Source organism: Thermobia domestica, chromosome 10 (genome assembly GCF_964235325.1).
Source record: "Thermobia domestica chromosome 10, izTheDome1.hap1.1, whole genome shotgun sequence".
Lineage (NCBI taxonomy): Eukaryota > Metazoa > Arthropoda > Insecta > Zygentoma > Lepismatidae > Thermobia > Thermobia domestica.
Genome location: NC_137463.1, coordinates 98,747,505 through 98,772,852, shown reverse-complemented (window position 1 = coordinate 98,772,852; position 25,348 = coordinate 98,747,505). Strand labels below are relative to the sequence as shown.

General features: G+C 37.6%; 1 protein-coding gene across 2 annotated transcripts in view; it reads right to left on the bottom strand.

Annotated features, from left to right (window-relative positions):
• The window catches only part of LOC145662598 (venom carboxylesterase-6-like), a 159,259-nt gene that overhangs the window by 38,398 nt on the left and 95,513 nt on the right, over positions 1 to 25,348 (bottom strand). Inside the window, exon 1 of one of the 2 annotated variants that reach the window (XM_081728314.1) lies at positions 2,696 to 2,951. The exons of the other annotated variant lie outside the window; for it this stretch is intronic. Coding sequence (XP_081584440.1) covers positions 2,696 to 2,887 — 192 coding nt within the window. The 5' untranslated portion in view covers positions 2,888 to 2,951. Of the gene's footprint in view, positions 1 to 2,695; positions 2,952 to 25,348 lie in introns of those variants that run through there. 2 annotated transcript variants of the gene reach the window in all.

The following is a 25,348-nucleotide window of genomic DNA, read 5'->3' as shown; positions in this document are numbered from 1 at the left end:
CTCCTTCTTAGAAGTTCAGCTACCGCTAGTGGTCAGTATCACAGTCAGCTTCTCTTAACTACTCATCAATTATGCTAGACTGTCTTCTAGCTACTAAAACATGATTAATATGATTGTGTATTTTTCCTCTGGTGAAGTCCAAGTATATTCATGAATGTCACTATGTGAGAATTTTGTACTCTTTTCAATAAGGCTTTTAGACGTTGCAAAGTTTACGCGTCTAATGCTTCTGTCATTGCTTTCCTTATGGAGACTTTCATTACCTATAATCGGTTTGAAAATATCCTCTTGTTCTACCTTCGCATTGAAATCCCTTGATAGAATTTTCATACGGTATCGCAGGAGTTGGTCAAATACACGTTTTAGTTTTGCATTTTAAAAAAACTATCCTTTATATCATCATCTTTATCTTCTGTTGGAGATAAGGATGCATATTTAGTACAATATCTCATCATTTGCCCTTAAGAGTAGTAGAAGGAAGTCTATCATCAACAAATTTAACAAATTTAATTGCTACCTGTTCCTAGTTGATGATTTTATTTCTTTGCGCCAAAAAAAAAAAAAAAAACGGAAAATTTCCGGTCTGCACCGCTCCCTTTCCTTCCTACCTAACTTCCTGAACAAGTACCAGGTTTATCATATATTTCTTTAACTTATTTGTTACAGATTTTAACGCATTTGTCCTATTAAGACTTCTTATATTCCATGTTCCAAACCTCATGACTATTTTACTTTGTTGAGGTCGTTTTCCAAGTCATCAGTCCTCGTCCGAGGCTTCTGTAATATTTTTGAACAAGTGTTTTTTTTTTTTTTTTTTTTTTTTTTTTTTCAGGATGCGATTGTTAGTTTCATACCAAATCCTCAAGTTGAAGGGCCATCCCTTGTTGTTTATGCACTAGTGTTTGTTCAATATTTTCGCGGATAACCTCTATATCTAGAAGCCTTCTTTTCGATCTGCGACCTGAGGACGCACCATACCGCTTGCCGTGGTGACGGAAACACATGTTACACGGATAACTACCGGTACATAAACTATTCATTAGTATCAGCGCCTTCAGAACAGCTCCCCTACGCTTATTTCTTCCCAAAGCGAGTGATGCATATTCCATCTAAAGATGTGTGATACGAGCATGCATATCACTCGTACATGCATATGCGGTCTTAAGTAGGTTTAAAAGCAATTTAAAGAACTTGTATCTCATAGCGACTACAGTAACCTTTTGCGTTTAAAAGATTAAAGATATTATGAAGTTGGAGCATCTGATAACAACAGTTTGATTTACGCATTGAGCTTGACTTTATTTATTACAATGATTTTATTAGGTTTATTTTCCGTTTGTTAGAGTCAAATGTTGGAACTTAAGTTTCTACATGTTCTTCGTTTAATATTTTGTTGTACTGTAAAATTTAGTTACTAATTGTTCTCTACTAATAAATATTCTATTCTCTACTTATAAATATGTAACCGAAAACGCTCTGGAGTTAACATGTACATTATAGTATTCAGAAAGTAAAAGAAAAAATCATTAAAAAATGCAGCTTTTATAAAATGTACCACATAGAGGAGAATATTTCTTTTTTAGCAGGGTAAAATGCAGAAATACGAGCAAGGCTATAAAAGAGCTTGTGTGATTGATTATAAGCGACTATAGCGAACAACTTAAAAGTCCCTTTAAAAATGCTTTTAAAGTTTTATTCCCAGTTCTTCATGTTTAGGGATGCGCACGAGTCGAGACACACTTTGTAAAATTCTAGACGAGTCGAGTCGAGACTGCGCGTAAAAATCTCGACTCGACTCGAATGTCTCGAAAATCTTTCTATAATTTTTAATTATTTTGAAAAAAGTATTCACTCAGAAACAGCCTTGAAAGCAATTCCAGCATTTATTACTTTAGAAAGATACAGAACATATAAACTTAATAGTTAATCTTTCGAGATCAAGATTTAATTTTCAGCTCAATTCAGTTAATTAAAACTAATAATTAATGTAGTGATATTTGATTGTACTTCAATAATAATAATAATAATAATAATAATAATAATAATAATAATAATAATAATAATAATAATAATAATAATAATAATAATAGATTATCTTACATTATCTAGTTGTATAAAACTATTGCGATAAAGTGAACTTAAATCCTCTGAATGAGCAATTGGCAGTCTGTAGTAATTTAGCATAGTCATAATTATTGTTTTCGTTCCTGTGAACGCAATAGGGCTACATAACTTCTGGATTATTCTCTTTCCTAACTATTTTAAGGCTTTAATGTGTTGTAACATATCATGAGTTACGGCTAATATATCTAGGTATAATATAACATTTGTTGTACATCACATATTATGATACGAGACTGTTTACATAGTATATTATAATAAATGAACTGCTTGGATGTCAAGAACTAGTACAGATAGATATCTTTCACTTCTGTAGATAGGTCATTTTTAAAAGGATTTTTGTAAACACTACATTATAAAACGATAAACTACATACAGTAGTTATGGTTTTGGTTCCCAGCATGAAAGAAATATGGATTGTTCATGAGATATTGAATTTCAATTTTCATTCCTGGCTGATGTGTGCGTATATTTTAACTCGGATATTTTCTCTCGACTCGATTTTCGTTTTGCGTTGCGTTTATAATTTCTCTACTTATTTATATCGCTTTAGAAAGTTAATGAAGTACACTACCTGAAATCTAAGGCTGCCAGTAGGAGGTTTGGCGTAAGGAATTCCTTGAAACGAGTAAAACTGCTTCCCAGAACATGTTCTTTCAATAGCTCCCTGGACAAGACCCTGATTGACTTCAACAACACAAGACAATTCTTTAGTTTCAGATAACACCACACACAAATACACTAGAACAGCCTGTAGATACTTCATCTTCGAACAAACCTGTATTACGAATTATCTTATACTGAACGAGACACAGGAATAAAAGAGTCGAAGGTGAAGTTCGCCTTCTATTTATTTGGTCAAAAGTTAAATAAATATTGGCTCAACTTGTTAATTATCTGCTCTAAGTATCTTTCTCTGTCACAGTCCTGCTACCAGAATGTTATCAATCAGGATTTGCCCTTCTGCCCTTTTATCGTACGTTTTCAATAAACGACTAGGAAAAAATAATGAATAATCGTTATTTTAATTTGTTATGACTGGTTCATTTTATATTAACATGACAACACAATAAACTATTCTCTTTTTCACGCTTCAACACTGAACCACCACATATCTCTCTCTAAATTCCGACAAGTGAGTTTAATTTCACAGTGTGAAACTACAGTACAGTTCCAATCTATGTGAATTCAGTATTCTAACTTGATGTAGCACATCTATACCTACTTGGTTAGAGGAATAAGATAGAACCTGTTCCTCGAATGCTGAATCCATATCAAAAAGCAATTACTTGCTAGTTCTCTTACTGCTTTTGCTCTATGGACATTAATATTGGAAGTGAAAGTGCTAATTGATGTCTACCACTTTCGGTGGAAATCTAATATCAATAAAATAAAGAGTTTGTTTTTGGGTCTGTCTGTGTGTTGCCTGGGGACAAGACGAGTGGACCAAAAGTTACCAAATTTTGGTCACAGGTACCTTGGTCCAGACTCCAGAACAAGACGAATCGCTTTTTTTTTCAATATTCGAACTAGGGAGTCTCAAGGGAGTGCTTACCGGGGCATGTAAAAGTAGTAGACAATGACCGATATTAGTGTCGAATTCATAGTTTTCGCGGTCGCTGAGATCAGAGGTGATACTCCGATTACATTAACTTCCAAATTCTCCCCATTCGGCCGCGGGCCGGGGGTCACCGGGGGGGGGGGAAGGATACTGAAACGTAAAAATAATCAAAAATTACCAATATTAGTGTCAAATCCATACTTTTCGCGGTCGCTGAGATGAATGGCAATACTCTCACAGGCGTTCACTTCTAAACCCCATGTGAAGAGTGAGTATTACAGCTAGTAAAGGAATTAAATCAGAGATGAAATATTCTTGCGGTACTGAATCCATAGCAAAAAAGAAGAAGAAGAAAGAAAGAAAGAAAGAAAGAAAGAAAAGAAAAGAAAAGAAAAAAGAAAACTCTCACTATGTATTTCCGTTTCATCTATTATGCGATCACTGTTGTAACAGGAAATAGTAAAGTTTCACCAGTTTCGGTGAACACGTAGATAAATGTAGAAAAAAGTCATTCCTGGAACATTGAATCTGTCAAAAACAGCTTTTCGATACGTCTTGCTGTCTTGGCTCTATGAAATGAAACCTATTTTTGCAAATCAGATTTGATTGCAAAAACAACTCTTCTGGGTATATATATATATATATATATATATATATATATATATATATATATATATATATATATATATATATAGAGAGAGAGAGAGAGAGAGAGAGAGAGAGAGATATTTGTTTTTGGTCTATGAAAATCAGTATTGAAACCAGTAATACTAATACAAAACGAAATGAAATGAAATTGTTGAGTTTTACGTCCCACGGTAATGCCGGTTAGGCTAAAGGAGACGGTGATTATGAGAAATGAATGAAATGGTGGAATGCAAAAAGTGGGAGGAAACGGGAGAACCCCGAGAAAACCCACGAGCACGGTGTTTGTTCACCACAAAGTCCACACGGCGCGAGCTGGGATCGAACCAGGGATCCCAAGCACCGGAAGTGAACGCTCTACCACTAAGCCACCGTGCAATACTAATACACTTCGAGCACTAATATACTTCGAGATTTTAGCAGACTGCTGTGGGTGGTAGCATTTTGTTCCCTTGAGACGTTGAATCGGCTACTTATTTAAAAAAAAAAAAGTTTCTCGCTATCTGTTACTGTTTTTATTTTATGGTGACTAACATCAAAACTTGAAACAGTTGGTTTCTACCATTTCCAGTTTCACTATGGAGTTAACAGGCGAGAGAGAACCTGTTCTTGGGGCGCTGAATCGATTGCGCAAAACTGTTTCTCGGTATCTTCTATCGCTTTGCTCTGATACCTGGCAACAGACGAACGGGCGGATATAGTCATTCTATGAGACTTCCTACACTCATGCATAGCATAGTTTGGAAGTCTAATAAGTCCTCAAATGCCTCATTGTGCTGGAACAGTGACAAAAATTCTATTCTCGTCTAAAAAAGTAATAAACTAAGAACTATGTACGCTACAATCAGAGACACTTATCATTAAAAACGTGAGGGCCACAACAAAGCATAACCAGTAGAACCAATAATAATTTATATCAAATTTGGGAGTTCAAAGCACAAGAGAATCAACAAATTACCAAAATTGTGAGATAAGAAGGTATAAAATTTGTACGATATTCTTAAATGCAAAGAAAAGTCAACACTGTGTTTTTCATTACAAAAGCTCTTTACAGTGTTTGAACGTAAATCTTTTCTTAGAGGTTGAGATAGAGTTCTTAAAGGTGAAATATGGCCAAAATGGCCAAAACTGGACTTCATTCCCTTGTGTACTGAACGCGCCAGTTATAAGTATTTACATTAGGTCGTAGTGGCTGTTATGCCCGAGCTTTCGGTCCGCTGTACACCCAGCCACAAAAGTAATTCCTTCCCCCTAAGCGCTCTAATTCCATTACTTGGGGTCCAGGTAATTTGTAGTTGTGAGAACGCCTAGACACATGCAACCCAATTTACACGTAACTTTTCTCGGCACTGACAGCAGTTGGTAGCCCTGATCCAGGTGTTTATGCGGGTAAAATTGTAAAATAGGTGACTAACGAAACAGTTCTCCATTGTGAGATCAATCTCTCTGGTTCAGAGAGTGTTGTTCAATGAACATCATATGTTAATCTCAATATTGCTGTGTATGTAATGTATTTTTTCATTATATACTATATATTCAAAGAAATAAAAACACTGATCACATATGAATCAGAAAATGCTTGAAAGTAGCTGAAAATATCAAATCTACAACAACTACTGGAAACAACTTTGTAAATGATTGCCTCCATTGAGAGAGGCCTTCTCCAATTGTCCTCATTCCAACATCTTTTTCTTTCTAGGGAAGAGAAGATCTTGCTTATCACACTGAGTATGCATTGAAATTGAAACAAGAACACCTGAAGAAGTTTCAGCCTCGGCGGGATTCGAACCCGGGTCTACCGAACAGAAGCTCAATGTGCTAACAACTCACCTACCGCGCCACTTAACTTTCGACCAAAACTAATAACTAGTTAAAATCGTTTCATAGAAAAATATAAACAAGATACTCAAATATAAAAAAACAAACAAATATAAATAAAATATAAATAAAAATATAAATAAGAAAATATAAGTAACTTGTGTGAGTGTCTTAATGACTTACTCGAGATTTCCTTGTTTAACTAAAACACAAGTTATATACACGTTGCTCAATGAAGAAAGTATCACCAAATGTTCTTCAAGTTGAACCTACGTTATCGGCAGAGCCGTAACTTGTGGGGGGGCAACTGCCCCCCCGGAAAAGCTCCCCGCCGTTCGAGGGGGGCCATTTTGAGACAAAATTGTCTTACTCCATATACGATACGAACATGAAATTAGAAATGAAGCATCAAATAGGGTCGCTACATTGCATAAACAAAACAGCACACAAAAGGTAAAATAAATAGAACAAAAATGAGTCCTGGACCCATTTGAGTAATAATTATTCGTAGCTGTTCCTACCAGATGTGCGTATGTTTGTCTCTCAATCTCTCGTTCTCTCTGTGTGAAAAAATGAAATGAAATCTTTGAGTTTTACGTCCCACGGTTATGCCGGTTAGGCTAAAGAAGACGGTGATTATGAGAGATGAGTGAAATGGTGGAATGAAGAAAGTGGGAGGAAACGGGAGAACCCCGAGAAAACCCACGAGCACGGTGTTTGTCCACCACAAAGTTCACTTGGCGGGGGCTGGGATCGAACCCAGGACCCCAAGCACCAGAGGTGAACGCTCTACCACTGAGCCACCGCGCCCCCCTCTCTCTGTGTGAATGTGATGTTTTATTTCTCCGTAAATACTGATCGGATCTGAACTAAATTTCGTGAGCAAGTCCATAGAATATAGCTACGTATATTTGGTACCCCCTCTGACCCTCCTATGGATGCTGATATGTGTGTATGCGATACTCTATTTCTTGGTAACTTCTGATCAGATCTAAATCAAATTTAGTGAATAAGTAGCCTATCGTCTAATTAATAAAGATCGCTATATTTTGCGAACCCTCTCTGACCTCCTAGGAGTGATGGGGGTTACATGTAAAAGTAATGTGTCGAATCCATAGTTCAGGGGGTCTGAGAAGAATAGTGATACTTCTGATGCCATTTAAATACAATTTTAACCCCCATGAATTTTTTTCTTTCTAACTTGCGCAGAAACCGTCATCCTCATCTCGTACAGGAAATTGATAAGTTGAAGATATAACATATTCACAAAGTAGACTGTTTAAGGGAAAATTATAACACAATATCTTGTTTAATGGGAACATCTTCACTGGAAGTTAAGAGTGTTCGGGATTTCCAGCAATGTGGTTCCTCGTGTTCGGATCAAGGCGTGCTGCTATATTTTTTTCCCACGCTTAAACGTGAGAAAGACGCAAAATATACCATGACAAAAAACACACAGGCACAAGAACAATGAACCTTGGAATTGGCAGTCTCAAACACTTCCGACTTCCTGCTGAAGCATTCCACCGCTTGTTCACTGTGGTCAAGGCTGACATTTTAACTACTTTACCCACCTCGACATCAGCGCATATCTGAGAGTCCTGTTGGAGCATATCTGGGAATTATTCTTTGTAGGGAGTCTCTTGTTCACCCATTGCACATTGATGATATATGCATTTTTGGATTGTGTATGTATGGCTTCCTTTATGCTGATATGGATCATCATTCTACGGTTTCTCAAATTCGAAATGTTGTATGTTGAAATTTAGCCTTTCCACAATTTTGGACACTCTTAGCTCTGAAACTATGTACTTCTCCTCACAGGTCCATCTAAACTTCTTCTCTTATCTTGTTATGAGGAATCACCTCTTGCAGTTTGTAGGTATAGTTTATTAACATTTTATATATATAAGGTGTCCACATGAAACCTCCCTGATTACAAATATTAATTGCATGGAAACTATTAGTGCCAGAGAATAACGGTTTGCGGCATCTTGAAGAGCATCTCAAACAGTTTTTTCGTATATGTACCACTTCTACATGGACCCCGTAAGTGGCTCTCAGAATGTCCAGTCGATATTAAATCTCCCGCCATGTGTTGTGTAGCATGTCCGATGTGATCGAGTTGATGGCTTCTTCAATTTTTTGACGAAGGGAAAGAATATTACTTTCTCACTATCTCCGACATATTCACGAACAACGTTTGGGACATTGTGGCGATTCACCTTTCCTGATGTGTGGAAGGTAGCCTCATCACTGAAAATTACCCTCCCCAAGTAATCGGGAACATCCTCGATCCGTTCCAGAATCTCCATTGCAAACCTGGTTCGGTTTGGTAGGTCATCGGGCTGTAGCGCCTGAACGATTTGCACCTTATATGCATACATACGCAGTCTTTTATGGAGCACCTTATGGACCGTTGAATGTGGGTTGGGCTTCTAGTGAAGGCCTCCCTGACCTCATCCACAGTTTCCTCAGACGTTCGTGCTTTGCCCGAGCCAGGCTGTCTTTTGACACTCCTCGTGGCTAAAAACTTCTGAAACCATGTTTTAATGGTCTTGACGACTGGCGGATCCTGTATATCCTATATGTATATCAGCTCTTACAAAGGTGGTACATTGGTACAGCCGTACTCCCGTTGTTTCACGGATGTCGAGATATATGATGGGAGAACAATATTAATGTCTCCAGTGCTATTCCAATTTAGCTACCACAGTAGATTAAGTGTAGAGAGAACCGAGTACGATCAGCAGCCGATCTTGAAAGCAAAAACTGGCGGGGGAGGGAGTGTCAGTATTTTGCTATGTAAAATACGTAATTTGGACTGCGTTTTGGTATTTATGACATTAGTGATTTTCTAGTAACCCAGCAAAATTGGGGGACCAAGGCCCCCCGACCCCACCCTAGATTCGCCACTCTTTGTTCAACCATTCTGAGTGGCTTTCTTCAGTTTCACAAGTCGAATGCCAAGATGGTACCTCTATAAACGCTCTGGCCGCAAGATCGCCTGCGTTTGTGTCTGAACTTTAGTCTTCGGATGTCATTAACTCTCATAATGTAAACAGATTTAGGCTGCACTTAAATGCACACGCAGTCGAACTCTGTAGGGTATTGTCGACCTTTAAAAACAAAAACAACATTGATTATCATTTTACTGTGTGTAAGGAAATTGGTTTCTGGTCTTCTTTAAATATTAAAACATGTAAGAGGTACACTCACCGGACAAAAAATTAGTCACCCCTGTTGGTACTCACGTTAATACCGTGTAGCGTCGCCCCTGGCCTGGATAACCGCCTGGATGCGGTCGGGAAAGCAGTCCACAAGGGTCTGCAAGGTGGTCACATCCAGTTGAACCTACTCACGGAGGATAAGATCACGCAATTCCACCAAACACCGGGGATGCTGATGTCGACGTTTCACCTGCTGTTCCAATTGGTGCCACAGATGCTCAATTGGGTTGACGTCCGGTGATTTTGCAGGCCATTCGAGTTGTGGTAGGATACCTGACTGTTCCTCAAACCACTCACATACGGGTTCAGCTGTGTAAACCCTACTGTTTCGTCTTGAATAATGGGTGTGTCTATAGCAAAGTCATCGCGAAGAAAGTGACTGAAGGGCAACACCTGCTCGTCCAGGATGTTCAAATAAACGTGCTGGTTCATGGTTTGGACACCTCAATGAGTGCGCCCACCACATAGTACGAAAAATACCCCCAGAACATGACAGACCCACCCCCAGCCTGCACCTGACCTTCCACACACTCCGAGTGAAATAGTGGACACAACGCCGGGCGTCATTCGAATACAGGCAAAATCGTGATTCGTCAGACCATATGACACGGCGCCAGTCTGCTACTGTCCATGTTTGATGATTATTGGCCCACAGCAGACGAGCAACGTTATGTGCATGTGTGAGCAGTAGCCTTTTGCGAGGTACCCAACTCCATATGTTCGTTGCATACAGTTCCCGTCGCAATGTTCTCTCGCTGAAAGGTTGGACTGGGCGTGCATTCACGGATTCCAGTAATTCCTGGCGGGTTTGGAAGCGATTTCGATTCACAAGCCTGGCAACTCGTCTTCGGGTCCGATCTGTGAGGATCTTTTTCCGACCATAGTTCTGGCGACGTGTTTCATTGCCACGTATGTGACACGTTGAACAGTCCGCCGCGAAACACCAACAAATCGGGCAAATTTATCACTGTGTGGCATTGGGCACAGCCAAACACAATTGCCCCTTTTTGCCACTCTGTTACATCGTTACTTTTACCCATTTTGACGCACACAGTCCACTTGTAACACACTTGTCTCACTGACTGAAGCTGCCTTATGTTTCTGTAGAGGCAGTGCGCGCACAGTTGTGCACGTGACTCGACTGCTACGCAATCTGTACAGGCTTTACGATTCATCTCTCCTTCTGCACAAAGGTGACTAATTTTTTGTCCAGTGAGTGTATTTCAGTTTCACACGATAATTTTAACTGAGTCCAGAATATTCAACAAAAAGACATTGTCCTTGAAATGACAGTACATAGTGTTTGTCTTACGTCCAAAACTGTTTATAGGAACAAAAATACGATAGAAGAGATAAAATAAACATTGATTAACAGAGTCATGCTGTTAGTGGGATTCGACTCTAAGCTATATGACAGACGAGCACCTAAAGAAGCTAGTCTACCGAACACTGACGTGTATTCTGGAAGCGACTGTGCTTGTGTGCAGTGCTTACTGTCTGTGCTTTATAAAACACCGTAGTGGGAAATGGAGTTTACTTGGGCAGAATTAAGTGATATGCATCTGGCATACAGCTTTGGGAAATGCAAGGGAGGCACAAAGACTGTATAGAGAACGTTTTCCAGAACGACGGTGCCCCCATCACACTACATTTACGTCAATTGATCGGCAGCTGCGAGAATCAGGTTCCTTACATATACACCGGCCTGATGCAGAAAGATCACGAACAGTGAGAGCACCAGCTTTCGAAGAGAATGTGTTGGACCAATTTGAACGAAATCCCTGAAAAAGCACGCGGGCCGTTGGACATGTGTTGCATGTTCAGCACCAGCAAATGTGGAAGGTCCTACATAAAGAACATTTCTATCCATATTCCACACGTGTGCGATTTGCCCGATGGTACCTGCGGCAGTGTGTGGAGAATCCGCAGTTCGCGCGGCATGTTTTGTTCACAGATGAGAGTAGTTTTACTCGTGACGGATGTTACAATGCTCATAATAGGCATATGTGGGCAGCAAACAATCCGCATGCAATGTTTCTCCGAGGTCATCAAGAACGATTCACAGTTAATGTGTGGGCCGGTATAGTGAATAATGTCTTAGTAGGATCTTATGTATTACCTCCACGACTGAACATGCATACTTACAGTGTGTTTCTTTCAGAGGTACTCCCGGAACTGCTAGAAAATGTCCCCCTTGCAGTCCGGCGACAAATGTGGTTCCAGCATGACGGAGGTCCACCCCATCGGCCGCGGCGTGTTCAAAATGTACTTTCTGATATGTTCGTGAATCGATGGATCGGGCGTGCTGGTCCTGTAGCATGGCTTCCTAGATCACCGGATATGACACCTATGGACTTTTACCTATGGGGACACATGAAGGAGTTGGTCTACCAGACACCAGTGGAGGATGAATTGAACCTTGTGGGCCACATTGTCGAGGCTTCCGCAAGAATTCGTGTTAACAACGACGTTTTTCTTAGTGTGCGAGACGAAGTGCTTCGACGCTATCTCTTGTGTATTGAAGTTGATGGTTCACATTTTTAGTAGATTTCGTGACGTTGTAAGGTACAAGTGAATTACAAACACCATTTCCTGCATTGACTCGTCTTCTTCTGTCTTTGTGCTTTGTGTATTTTATTTGTGACTGGAGGTTATGCTTTACAGCATTGCACGGTACCAACTATGCTACTAATATGCGAATCACATTATCGCTATTCCCAGGAGGTCATTTGTCAGCTGCTTCTTACGTATGTTAATACTATACTCCACAATGCTGCATATTTAACATACATTTGTCCACGATAATTTAGGTACATTTTGATAGCGGGTTTGCATCTAGTTTCAACAGCTCTCAATCACTCTGCTTTGTGTGTTATGCTATAGCAACACCGCTCGTGCCGCACTACGAACCTTCGACTGCTTATTCACAGTACTTCATATTCCGAAATTCATTATTGGGCATCATCCTTATGTGGCGGTTATGCAACCACACACAACAGATATACAAGTGTCCATTATTTTGTATCCGTTTGAGTTATCGTCTTGGTACCAGGAAGTACTGTTAACGGGTGAGGAAGTCGTCCATTCATACCCCTTTCGAACCATCTTCACTCGGCAGATTATCCGGGAATCCCTATGCTCCTTTGGGGAATCTCTTCCGCAGGCATTGCAAGATTATGAAACATGCATGTTTAATAAGAGCAGGTATGACTTCGTTGGTGAGTTTTTAAACCGCACCCTCTACGTTGAATAGTTTCTGAAATATACGCCTTTGAAGATTCATTTCCCACGGTTTCGGCGCGTTATATCTCCGAAACAATGCGTTTCCGGACCCGTGTTTACTAAGACTTTTTGTTTCTTCGTATGAGAGGATTTACCTCCCAAAGTTTGTCGGTGGAATTTTTTGACACCCGATATATATATATATATATATATATATATATATATATATATATATATATATATATATATATATATATGTGTGTGTGTGTGTGTGTGTGTGTGTGTGTGTGTTGTATGTAATAACTCGTATCGTATACTATGTTTTATTATAACAAATACCAAAGATTTTAACAATGGATTATAGAGACACTAATAGTTGTTAGACTGATCTTTTTTATTAGTACTCTACATATACAGAAACCACAATTCAGAAAAAGTTATTTATCTTTAACACAAATTATTGCCTCGAGACGCTTTAGCATAGACCGAACGAGCGTTTTGGTCATTTCTGGGGAAATCTTATACCACTCGTAAAAAAGTATATTTTGTAGTGCTTCCTTGCTCGAGGGACAGCGTTTCTGTACTTTTTATTATTTTTACCTAGATAATCGTTGAGTTGAGTTGATGTGAAATTTAACGTCCCGTTAAGCAGCGAGGCCTAACGTCCCGTTCATGAGACGTGGACCTACTGATTAACGTGGAATCCGAACCACATGAGCTCCCACCAGGAATCGAACCCGGGTCTCCGCCAGAGGCGTGAATGTTAACCGTTTAGCCACGAAGGAGCTCACCTAGATAAGCCTGTAAGTGCTCGATTGGATTGATATCTGGGCTTTGTGGAGGAGTCACAAGCCGTTATGGAGTGTTATGTAGGGTTGGCAGAAAAAAACTTTTAATTTTTTGTTAAGTAGCTATAGACCGGAAAAGTTGCCTTTGGTACTGATTAGAAAAATTAAGAAAAAAAAATGAAATCGGTTAACGTCTTCCGTTCGCGCATCACAGTTAAAGTTTAACAAAAATGAAAATTTTGTGATTTTTAATTTATTTTGTCTTTTAAATAAATAATAGTTAATCGATTCCATGATTTATTTTCTGTAATACAAATCGTATTAAACTGTAAAAAATAATTATTGTATTTTTTAAATTCACAACATAACTGAAAATTATTTTCCAAAAAATAACATTTTTCATTTGTATAACATAGTTTGGATTATTTCAGTTAAATGACTGGTTTAAAAAGCAAAATGAACATTGTAAAACCATTCATGCAATTTTTTTTTATTTTTTAAAATTGTACTTAAAATTTAAATAATTTCATCTGCAGCTTTTCGCCCATTCGTAAACAGGAATGTCCCAGAACTCACCACGAGGAGGTGGCTGCAGTTCGAGTTCCACCCACACCCTTCCCAACCAACCATCCAATGCAGGTGTGTTTTACATATGTTTAGTTAATCCTTGATTTTTGTGGATTTTTTCACTCGTTTTAGTAATGAGGATTCACTTTAAAATGAGATTTTTGGCTGAAGTGTGGCATAATAGCTCTGGATTGCAGAGTTGCCCTGATATATCCATCTCTTGACTGAGCACCACATACTTTGCCAGCTGCTTCTGTTACCAGTTTTACATGTCTCTCGACAGCTTGTGTGTGGCAAGGGAATCCTCTTACAACTTCCCATTCTGGTACCATGCCACTCTGTATAAGGAGTCTGATTTCATCATCATTGATTCGACGCAACAATGGAGGAGAATATACTTTGCAGGTCGACCAGCCAATCATTTCAGTATAATCTTTAGCACCAAAATTGAGTTTGTGTGGTATGAAGTTTCTGATTGTCTTTCCTTTAGTTTTTGCCTGTCTTGCCTTTATTATTCTTCTAAGAGCAAGTTCTCTAATATATTTCCTTTTGTCCATTATCATAGCGAACAGCAAGTTTTCTGGATGGGCAAAAAATGCGTTTCTCTCAATTACAGGCTCTACCATTTGCCGAAGAGTTTCAGGGAGGTATCTTGTTGTAGCAATTGCTTCAAAAAGATGTTTCGAACCATCTGAAAAAGAATGGCTTGTTTTGATTTTAAACCGCAAAGGCACGTACGAACGCAATATAAAAAGTACCAATTCTTTAAGACCTTCTGAGGGATTTTCAGTACTGATGTACAGCCTAAGAATTCAGTTTGCGGTTGTCAGCCATTTTGAGTGCGACATAGAGCCAGGGTCTCGGCAGGACAAATATTTTGGACATTCCCCTGCATTTACCGATCTTGAAATATCCAAAAGGTACTTCTGGTCTTTGCTGAGAATTTGACGGTTTACTTCAGGGATTGTGCAGTCAACTCTTTCAAATTCAACTACAAGTAACCTTTCACAGCCATTAAGAAGTTGACCGATCGACCCACTAAAGGTTTTAGGACCTATTGTTTCCAAATCAAGTGTTGAAATAAGTGGCGGAGAGGCAACTCATTAAAATGGAGGAGACATACAGCCCACTGCAACGGTCCACCTATATGGAGTTCATTTTGCCGAATTACACCATTCGTCCATCCTGTATTGGTAACTGTACCATCACAGCTAACAACATCTAATTCATCCAAAGAAATGTCAACTTCAGTCAAGTAGGGAATTATGCTGGAAATGATATCAGTAGAAGATCCCAATGATGGAGAAACGTGGCCAATATATGTCGACCCAGGTTCTTGAATGATAGTGTAGTGCTCCTCTTTTTGAAGTCTTAGAATAACTTAGAATCACGTTCTTCAACTACCAAGGTAAAAATATTTACGCCCATCAAAGTATAAACCACGAAGCAAAGTATCAGGTTTACACTGCAAAGATCTCCTGATATGACTTTTCTCTCTCCATATTTTATTTTTATCGACCACGTGAGAATAGTCCGTGTCTGTCACCATTCCAATATCTTGTAGAACGCTGGAAGCAATTGCAGCAGTAGCACGGTCAGATACACCAAACCTATCACTATTTAGTGCCGTTGTCTTCAGTTTTATTCTCATTTGCCATTCTGACGGAGTTTTGGTGGGGATATCTGGGACGAACTCATCATTTTCACTTTCACAGAACTCGGAAGAGCCCGTACCGTCTTGTTGAAATCTTGAACTGAAACAATCTTTAGGGTCGTTTTCAAAAATGGTTGATGAACTCGAAGGCGTACCATTAAAAACACGTTTATGTTTGTAGTTCCTTCTTCTCATTCTTGAAGTTAGCGTTTTCGTTTCTTGAAGATCTATTGATCCAATTTTGACCAAACCACACTTCCTTTGAAAATAGATGAATCGTAACTCAAGGGGAGGTATCTTAGACTTTTCACACTTACACTTGATAGAAATTAAACATTCACACAAATCTTCTGTCTTATCACACGTTCAGTTCAAAATGATAGGACATTTGCATGCTGCACATCAAATAACGACAATGATCTTTGCTTGAAGTCTGCAATCTTCTTTGCAAATGTTGGCTTGTTCAAATCACGACCCTACGACTTTCTCAGTTTATAGTAACTGTCATGATACGCAACAACAAGCTGCACGATCATGTATTCAGTAACGGTAGGAATGGACGCTCTATCATAATTTTTTTTAAATTTTTCTTGCTACTATCCCAGCAACTTTTTAAATCAATCATTTAACTCATATGTGCAAAATTACCCCAGGCATGAAGTATGACAGTCTTTTTTTGTAAAAAAAAAGAAAAAAAGAAAAGAAAAAGAAAAAAGAAAAGAAAAAGAAAAAAGAAAAGAAAGAAATTCAGTAAAGTTGTGCAATTGGAAAACATAAAACAAAACAACACACTGTAAGTCTAACTATTTTTATACTTTACTACAATTTATATTAACGAAAATAAATCATGGAATCGATTAAATATTATTTATTTTTTGCAAAAGAAATTAAAAATCACAAGATTTTCGTCATTTTTGGTAAACTTTAATTGCTATGCGCGAACGGAAGATGTTAACCAATTTCAATTTTTTTTCTTAATTTTTCTAATCAGTACCAAAGGCAACTTTTCCGCGCTATAGCGACTTAATAAAAAATAAAAAGGTTTTTGTTTTCGGCTCACCCTATTATACCGTAACCATTCCCTAGTTATCAAAACTGTGTGCTTAGGATCATTGTCCTTTAGGAAAACAAAGAGCCTGTCAAGACCCAACTTCTGCACACTGAGTATTAAGTTATGGCGCAACACACTAATATATTTATTAGCATCCATGATTCCTTCAATAGAAACTAAGTTTCCGACTCCAGAAGATACTATGCAACCCCAAACCATCACACTTCCTCCTCCGTGTTTTACTGTAGGGATGTTGCGATTGCAATTCACTGTTTGGCTTTCGCCATATCCATCTTTTGCCATCTGATCCGAATCTATTAAACTTCGATTCATCGGAAAATACATTTACTCAACATTCGTTAGGTTTAGTATGGTATTCGTTGGCAAATTTTAGAAGCTTTTGTCGATTTACTTCTGAGATGTGTTTTGGTTGTCCTAGCATGAAAATTGGCATTATGTAGCACATTTCATATAGTTTGAGGATTCACAGTGCAAGTAGATGTTTACACAATTTCATCAGCTAAAGGCACGGCACCTCTGAAGAGTGCTTTACGTGATAAATTGACTACTTTCCGTCGGTCGCAGAGTGTAAGCACTTTTGGGCGTCTTGATCTTCGTCAATTTTCTATTGTTCCATTTTTTTAATACTTCTTGATGATGGAACGGACAGTACCAAAAGCAATTGAGAGAGTATTTGCAATTTCACGATAACTCCTACCTTCTTTATAAAGAGAAACAACCCCATCACATTGCGCTAAGGAAAAATCACTTTTCTTGCATCCAATGTTGACCACTAGCACTTACGACAAGTGCAGACTAATAAACATGCAATGAACCCTTGCTGCAGACAGCACGATTGCTCGAGTTGAACAGTACAAACAGGGGCGGATAAAGGTTTTTGGGGCCTGGAACCGACTATTTCAAAGGGGCCCTATGTTACGAATAATTCTAGTGCATAAATTTATGCAAAAGTGCAGAGTCAACAAAGTACCCAGGCGCAAAGTCCAGTTAGTTCCCATCAATTGCAATCGTCAGAGAAAAAGTTAGATAAATTAACTTTACAGATTAGTCAGCAGCAATCTGATCAAAACAATACTAACAGTAGTAACAAAAACAATGGTAATAAAAACGGAAGCAATTTTCAAGGAAAAGGGAATAATTTTTACAAGCAAAATAGAGGAAATCAGAATCACAATCAAAGAGAGAATTTTAGAGGTCGATTTCGTGATAATTTTAGAAATTTTAGAGGCCAGCCAGACGAGAAATCAATTTTATCCTAGAGGAAATTTTCTAGTGTCTGTAAATGTGGAAAGTACATTTGCTGATAACACTGTATTAGGAAATAAGGGTCATGTTGTAAAATCCTCATTACTACACGAAATAATATGATCTTAATGCCATTATTGAAGATAAGAATGCTGATACTGTATTAGACAAGAATGCTTATGCTTATTAGATTCTGCTTCGCAGATATGAATAATTCTAGAGGATTTAGTTTCACCTAAGGCTAAGATATTGCATATCGACACACAAAAGAAACTACCCGGAATTCTCTTTTGATAAACAAGATAGCGATTGTACGTTTCAAAATTAATGGGAGAATAATATTTCATCATGTTTTTCGCGTGTTAAGTAATTTTCCCAAGACATGTTGTTAGGGAATGACTTAGTATCTCAGAGAGCCCAAATTGAATTGAATAGGAACGTTTTCTTATTAAGGAGATTTAGAAAACCTACTAGATTTGCTCTAAGTAATGACGGAGATATTTCAAGGGAATTGTCACCACAAGCTACTAATTTGGTTTGTAACAGAGGTCCAAAATAGCTCCCCCACAAAATAAGTATCGTAAAGACGCTGATGGAAGAAGACTTAACTCTAGCGATACCGCGAGCGGGAAAATAATAAATAATAATAATAATAATAATAATAATAATAATAATAATAATAATAATAATAATAATAATAATAATAATAATAATAATAATAATAATAATAAGCATGGGTCTGAAGCCTATAATATAATAAGTTGATTGCTATATTTTAGTATTAAAGAGAGGGATTCCCCGGAGCCTGGGCTCCATTGGCTCCAGTATTAATCCGCTCCTGAGTACAAGTGTTCAAGGCACAGAACTGAATAATAGTCTCGCTGTATGAATACTTTTCTGACTATCATAATTACGTGATTCTCGTTGTCGTCGTGTCCTTATGGTCTTGGCGGATTTTCAACTCATGCAACTATAAGTGTTTCTCTTTGTTTCAGTAACGCTTTAATTTTCTGCTCCCACATATAACTCACCTATGTCTAAATTTTTGGGTGTATGAATACTTTTTTTGAGTCACTGTATCTCATCGATTGGATGCTATAGAAGTGAATAGGAAGGGAGCGCAAGGCCGACTTAAGTAGCGGTTGGGTGATAGTGTGAAGGAGGGTGCAGTGTGGTGGCACAGAGGATATGATCCAAACAAAGATAGAATCAGATGGAGGACAATGAACCGAAAAGCCGACCTCAACTAATTGAGAAAAAGGTTTACAATAAGAAAGAAGAGATTTAATAATTCAGCGCAAACGATTAAGACAACAACAACAACAACTACTACTACTACTACTACTACTACTAATAATAATAATAATAATAATAATAATAATAATAACGAGAAACTGGTTGTTCTTCCGAGGAAAGCTGCAGTTTATATTAGTAACTTTAAGGAATATTAAAATTAGAAGAATCAAAACAAAATGATAAAGGATCTAGAGATTAAATGAGAAAATGCAAGTTATCCAAAGTCTCTTGTTTAATTTTTCGCAAAAAGACTTAATCCTCTTATCATTGACAGGATGTAATGTACAGGCTATTATATTTTTGGACCAAAATTTGGCTATTTTACAAATGCAAGAATATGGAACTAACACTAAAAAAATAAAATAAATCATACTTCAACCACAAATCCAGTTTTCCCGAGATAACAGATAGGAAATGCATATGTCTAAAGGTCGGAGAATTGATAAGATTTTTAAACAAATAGTAGAGATATTGATAAAACTTGCTTTTAATTACTTCATTGAAAACTGCTAAATTAAACTCCTACCAACAAAGCAAGTGATAGCGAGCGAGATTCATCATGTTGTGCAAGCTATTTTCTCTTCCGTACTGTACGTTCCAGATTTTTTCTAAATAAACGAAATGCATATATTCATGTCATTTTAATATCCTTGGTTACACGTAATGAGGTTGGATCGTGTTTGTTCTTCCAGTTCAAGAGACTAAAAATACAGTTTTCTCGTCTCATCTCGATTCTGGAAAAACATCTTTCTCATCTCTCTAGAATTTCGGAGAGTTTCTCCCGTCTTGTTTTATAAGTTAATGTAAAAATTTAAGTCCTGATAAATTTAAGTTCTTACTTTCATTTAGTAGAAGTTGTCAGAATCCTTTCGTATCACGATAAGTTCACGAAGGATGTGTATATAGCAACATTTAAATCATATTAATTATTGTATGGACGACTCCAAAAATGCATTCCCACTTGCAATTCTTCCTTTCCTGCAATAGTAGGCAACCCAAGAAACAGGGTCGTTAGGGTGGTTGGGAATTAGAAAGCTGTTGGGCCAAGCGTCAATTTTGTTACAAATATACCAGTGTGGCAAACTGCAAATAAGAGAATAAAATAAATTGTTAAGAATGACGATTTTATTATCCTGAGAGCAATGAATGATATGAAATGTTATAAAACGATCTCATTTAACCAGTTCAAACAAGATGAATGGTAAGAAATAGATACCACAGGAAAGCACTTTCCCTCTTTTTTCCAAAACAAATTTTAAAAAAGAAAATGTTACATAACTAAAGGATGTAAAATTTTGTAACATTTGTAAGTAAAGGATGTAACATTTTACTTCTGTTTCTTATTGTCATCACAAATCAGCGATAGTACACATACTTTACAAAGCATAGCAATATACTCTATAACTTTTCACAACTAAGCGAACTGGAAGATGAAATTCCTGTGCTATTAAAGTGGAATGTTCTACAAAATAATCATAATTCATTGTCCTTATTTCTATCAGTACTTTTGCCCAGACTCAGAGCTACAAGACTAATAGAACTAGAAATTAGATATTTCATTCCTTTTTTCTGTCACTCTAAAGACTACTGCATTTTGCTGAGATTATCATTTATTAAAATACAAGTCCAATATCACTAGCTAATTGTTTCTACTCGGGTTTCTAGGTAATCGGTACCCGAAAGTGAAAAGTTTGTCAACCCTCAAATCTCGACAGTGTGTTAAAAGAGATTACACATTTCATGTTGTTATTTCTTTGTTATAAAAGAACTTCTGGTTGACTCTCTTCATGATGAATTACTGAATACATACGGGTCATCGCGTCAGTCAGGTGATGGGAGTTAGCTTATGGACCACCGCTGGGTCAAGGAATCCAGCCCGTAGTGATACGGTGATTTGATTGAGACTTGATAACAAACAGAAAAAAAATTTTTACTTATTTTCGTGATATAAAGATACAATACATGATAAGGAAACGTCAAGAAAGGTAGAGAGAGAGGGAGAAAAAAGAGACAAATATAAATATGAAAACTATTTATCATTACACTGTATGATGAAGAACACACACGGCATTTATTTGGATTCTCATCAGAGATGCCCTGTAACTTCTCTAACCGTAGGCGAATTTCTGTTGGTATTTTATTAAAAAACTACTTGATGGGAATTCGAACCGAGATTTTCCGTTTGGAAGTCTAATACGTTACTAACACTCCACCGGTTACACTACTCGAAAATAGTTTGACAAATGGAATAGTGTTTCTTTCTAAGAACAATAACATGAAAATTGGATAATACAGACCAATTAAATGTTTCCGATTATCCTAGTAGCTCCCATAGTTATTATTTACCCTTTTCCAAAAAACATTCGTGAATCGTCTCTGTCGTAATGCAGTTGTTTTCTTCCACATCTTACGGATTGCTTGTTTAGTATGAGAAGTCACTCTTCGATTCTTCACGATCACTTTGTGAAAAAAAAAACATTTGGCTTGAATAAGATTTGAATCTATGGTTTGAATATCTACTACTCGTTAGTGCATTACGTTACCCCTACATTATCGTGCCATTTAAAACTATAACCCAAATATTACTAAGTTCTACTCTTTATAACGAACCAGCTTCTCCCTGTAAGGTTATATTATTGTTACTACAGTCGTTGTGTAAAAAAAGAGAAGGAAATCCCCTTTGGTTATAGCATACATCTAGTATTGCCAAGGGGAATTTCCCCATTTTCTCCCTTGTAATTCGCACACTGTCCACAGATATAGACACGAAGCGTCAAGAAAATTTTTTACACAACAACTGTGGTAACAATAATATAACTCGTGATATCAATATATTTACGGAGTATGTTACATTCTGGTGCTTGTTAACATAGAACATTGAAAGGTTTTACAACTGACTTGAATATTTCTATTGTTTTATGCATTATAAACATATAGTGAATTAATATTTTACTTGTAGTTACAAATGACTACTTTATTGGTTAAAGCGAAAAATAAAAACAAAATGAACCCGGGATTAATTGCACGGGAGGCGTATAAGCTATTCACTTTGCCACGCCGTCACTTGGTAACTTTAAGCTTCGTATCATATATGCAGGTTGCATCATTGGTCTTCCTTTTGCATTTTACCTTACATTGATATATCACACATTTCGCTTCTCATTTCAATACCTTACGCTATATCCAAGATGGCTGCCCAGTCAGTGTTATAGCATATTGAATATCTTGATTTTATTTTGGTGCTGCCCATCCTTTTCGTTTTCGACATAAATGGTATATTGCGACGTTTACCTTATATCATATTGTCGCGTGGTGCGTTATGTTGCGGAGCATATATCCGGTGTTTCTGGATATGGGCAGCTAAAATTTGGCATTTTTCTTCTTTTCTATCATGTGTCCTCTGGGCGAAATTTGAGTCGGATCTGATCCTGCCTTGTTCTGTACGTTGCATGTTAGCCACGAGGCAGCTCTATGTAGTAATTTAATCGCGACTACTACGAAAACTTATAATAAATTACCAGAACGAGATTCGAACACGCCCTCCTTAGGCGCAATGCATCACTTCACCGTATGAGCTACGGCTATATGTTTACCTTCATACAGTATATCAATGCATTTCTGGCACCGCTTTGGCGTACTTTAAATCACTGTCCTTATTTATGTTCTACTCCACGAGCATACTCAATATTTTGCTTGCTGTGTCTAAATCCCAATTTTTCCACATCAAATTTCATCCAAATAGAACCACCCACATATGAAAGCTTTTCCTGGTTAGCTACAGCAAGCATAATACACCTTTTTTATCGTGTATTCTTTCACTTTGCACAGAGCGATCACGAAGCCCGGGTATCCAACATCGCGTGTTCACATATTCATAGATGCTCGCATTACATTAATGTGTGATCATGGCAGAGGACAATTTCGAGCGATTTTTTTTTTTTTTTTTTTTTTTTGCTGAACTAGACAAACATCTTGAACAGATGACGATAAACTGATCTTAAACTGAAGATAAATGTAATAGCATGCGCACAAAAATTATATTTAATTGTCCCATTATTTATTTTCTGCGAAATAAACACACAGACCTAACCTTGTGGACAACATTGTCGTCAGGTCCATTGTACAGAAAGGTTCTGCAGCGTGCTCGCAGCAAGACATTTAAGAATATGCCACGAATTCGGTGCTATGTAGATCCCGGGTTCGATCCCAGATCCCGCCAAGTGAACTTTGTGGTGGACAAACACCGTGTGCGTGGATTTCCTCGGTATTCTCCCGTTTCCTCCCACTTTCTTCATTCCACCATTTCATTCATTACTCATCATCAGCGTCTCCTTTAGCCTAACCGGCATAACCGTGGGACGTAAAACTCAAAGATTTCATATTTTTTCGGTGCTATGTAGAAGTGATCGCTGATCAGCGAGGTGATATTGGTCGCGCAAAAAATGGTGAAGCATTGTCGCACATTGCTCGAGATCTTAATTGAGTTCCTCGAACATTTTTTAAATGAGTGAATTGTTATACACAGCAAGAAGATATAGATTAGGTAAAGTCAAGACGCTAAATAGGCCGGACACGAGAAACGTCTGTGCAACAGGATGCAGTTGCGAAATCAGCCTTTGCGTCATCGATCTATTTTGAGGGATAAAGCAGTAGAATATGGTTGTTCACATCGACATCGACTCAAATCTGCTAGATTCAACCATGCACGTCCCATGCACCATTTTAACAGAAGAGCACAAGGGGCGGCGTCTGGAATCGGCTCTGCTATCTACCGTCTCCCTTGAGTACTGGCTCCTACAATAGTCCCTAAACAGTTAATAACAACCTGGTTTAGAGCTCATGACCTGTTTAAGAGGAAATTATCAACAATAAAAAAATATGTGATACGACATGGGTAGCCTGAGTGGTTCGAAATTTCAGGTTTAACTGTAGTTTACTTTTGTACACATGTATGTGTATATATTACTGGCAAGCTGATGATTCCATAAGTATTCGCACACACACAAATTAAAAAGAGAAAATTATCTTGAACGAATTCCTATTTATTGAATGTTTGGGCATATATCTGTAGTAAAAGAAAGGGTACTGATAACACAAATTTCCACTTGATACAGCATGAATGCTTGAGCGAACAACACTGCGCACACACTTCAGAAATATGAAACACTTATGGCAACAAAAAACACAAGATATATGTATAGCAAATGAAAGAACTTAGAATATAGCCCTTATTGTTATTCCTTTTATCACATTCACTAAAACACTATTTACGCTAGAAGTATTGCTTTCACTGTGAAATAGGGGCAATGAATATGGGGATTGGGCAGCGCACAAGTTTCCAGTAAGGTCTTGTCGTTTAAAAAATGACGCATTTTATAAAATTATACAAGAAACATTTTGTTCACTTCTTCTGTTCAGGCTGTGGTTGTAATTACACACACACACACAAAATGTAATACTTAGTCGTAGTCATCTGCATACTAGAAAATAAGTAAGTTCGTCCAACGCAGGTTTTGTCGTGCCTTACTTTATTAACACCAAGAGCGAACTCCTCGCATTGCCAATACTCGGGAAAATCTCGGCACAATGTCTGATTGACAGTGTTTTTTTTAAAGTTTTGCTATGGAAAATACACAAGTTTATATATTCATACTAGATGCAAATATAGTTATGATATATTGAGTAGTTCTGGTAACATGTCTCTTAGTTCCGTGAGAACGAAGAACTCGAAATTGCAATTAAATAAGTGTTGCAGACCAACTTTAAGAATTCAGTCTATAAGTGATGGATTCTTCACATAATAGTTCAATATAAAGCAGTTTAGTAAAAAATACAGGTTGGCAATTGTGGAGATAGACCATTCTGTCTGCAATCCATACAGATTAAAAGCACAGTTCCCACCGCAATCGAGATAATAAAGCGTCGAGATGTCTGATTCGCACCTGTTTACACTGTAACTATTTTGTATCTAAGAAGATTTCCAAGCGTTGATAATCATTGATATGAAATGAATATACAAAATAGTCTTAATAGCCAAAATCATGAGTTTGTAACTTCATTCAAGGAAAGAAAAACTTTGCTGTTTCGAAGCACTCTACTAATGAGATAAGCATTTAGTTCAGTAAAGCA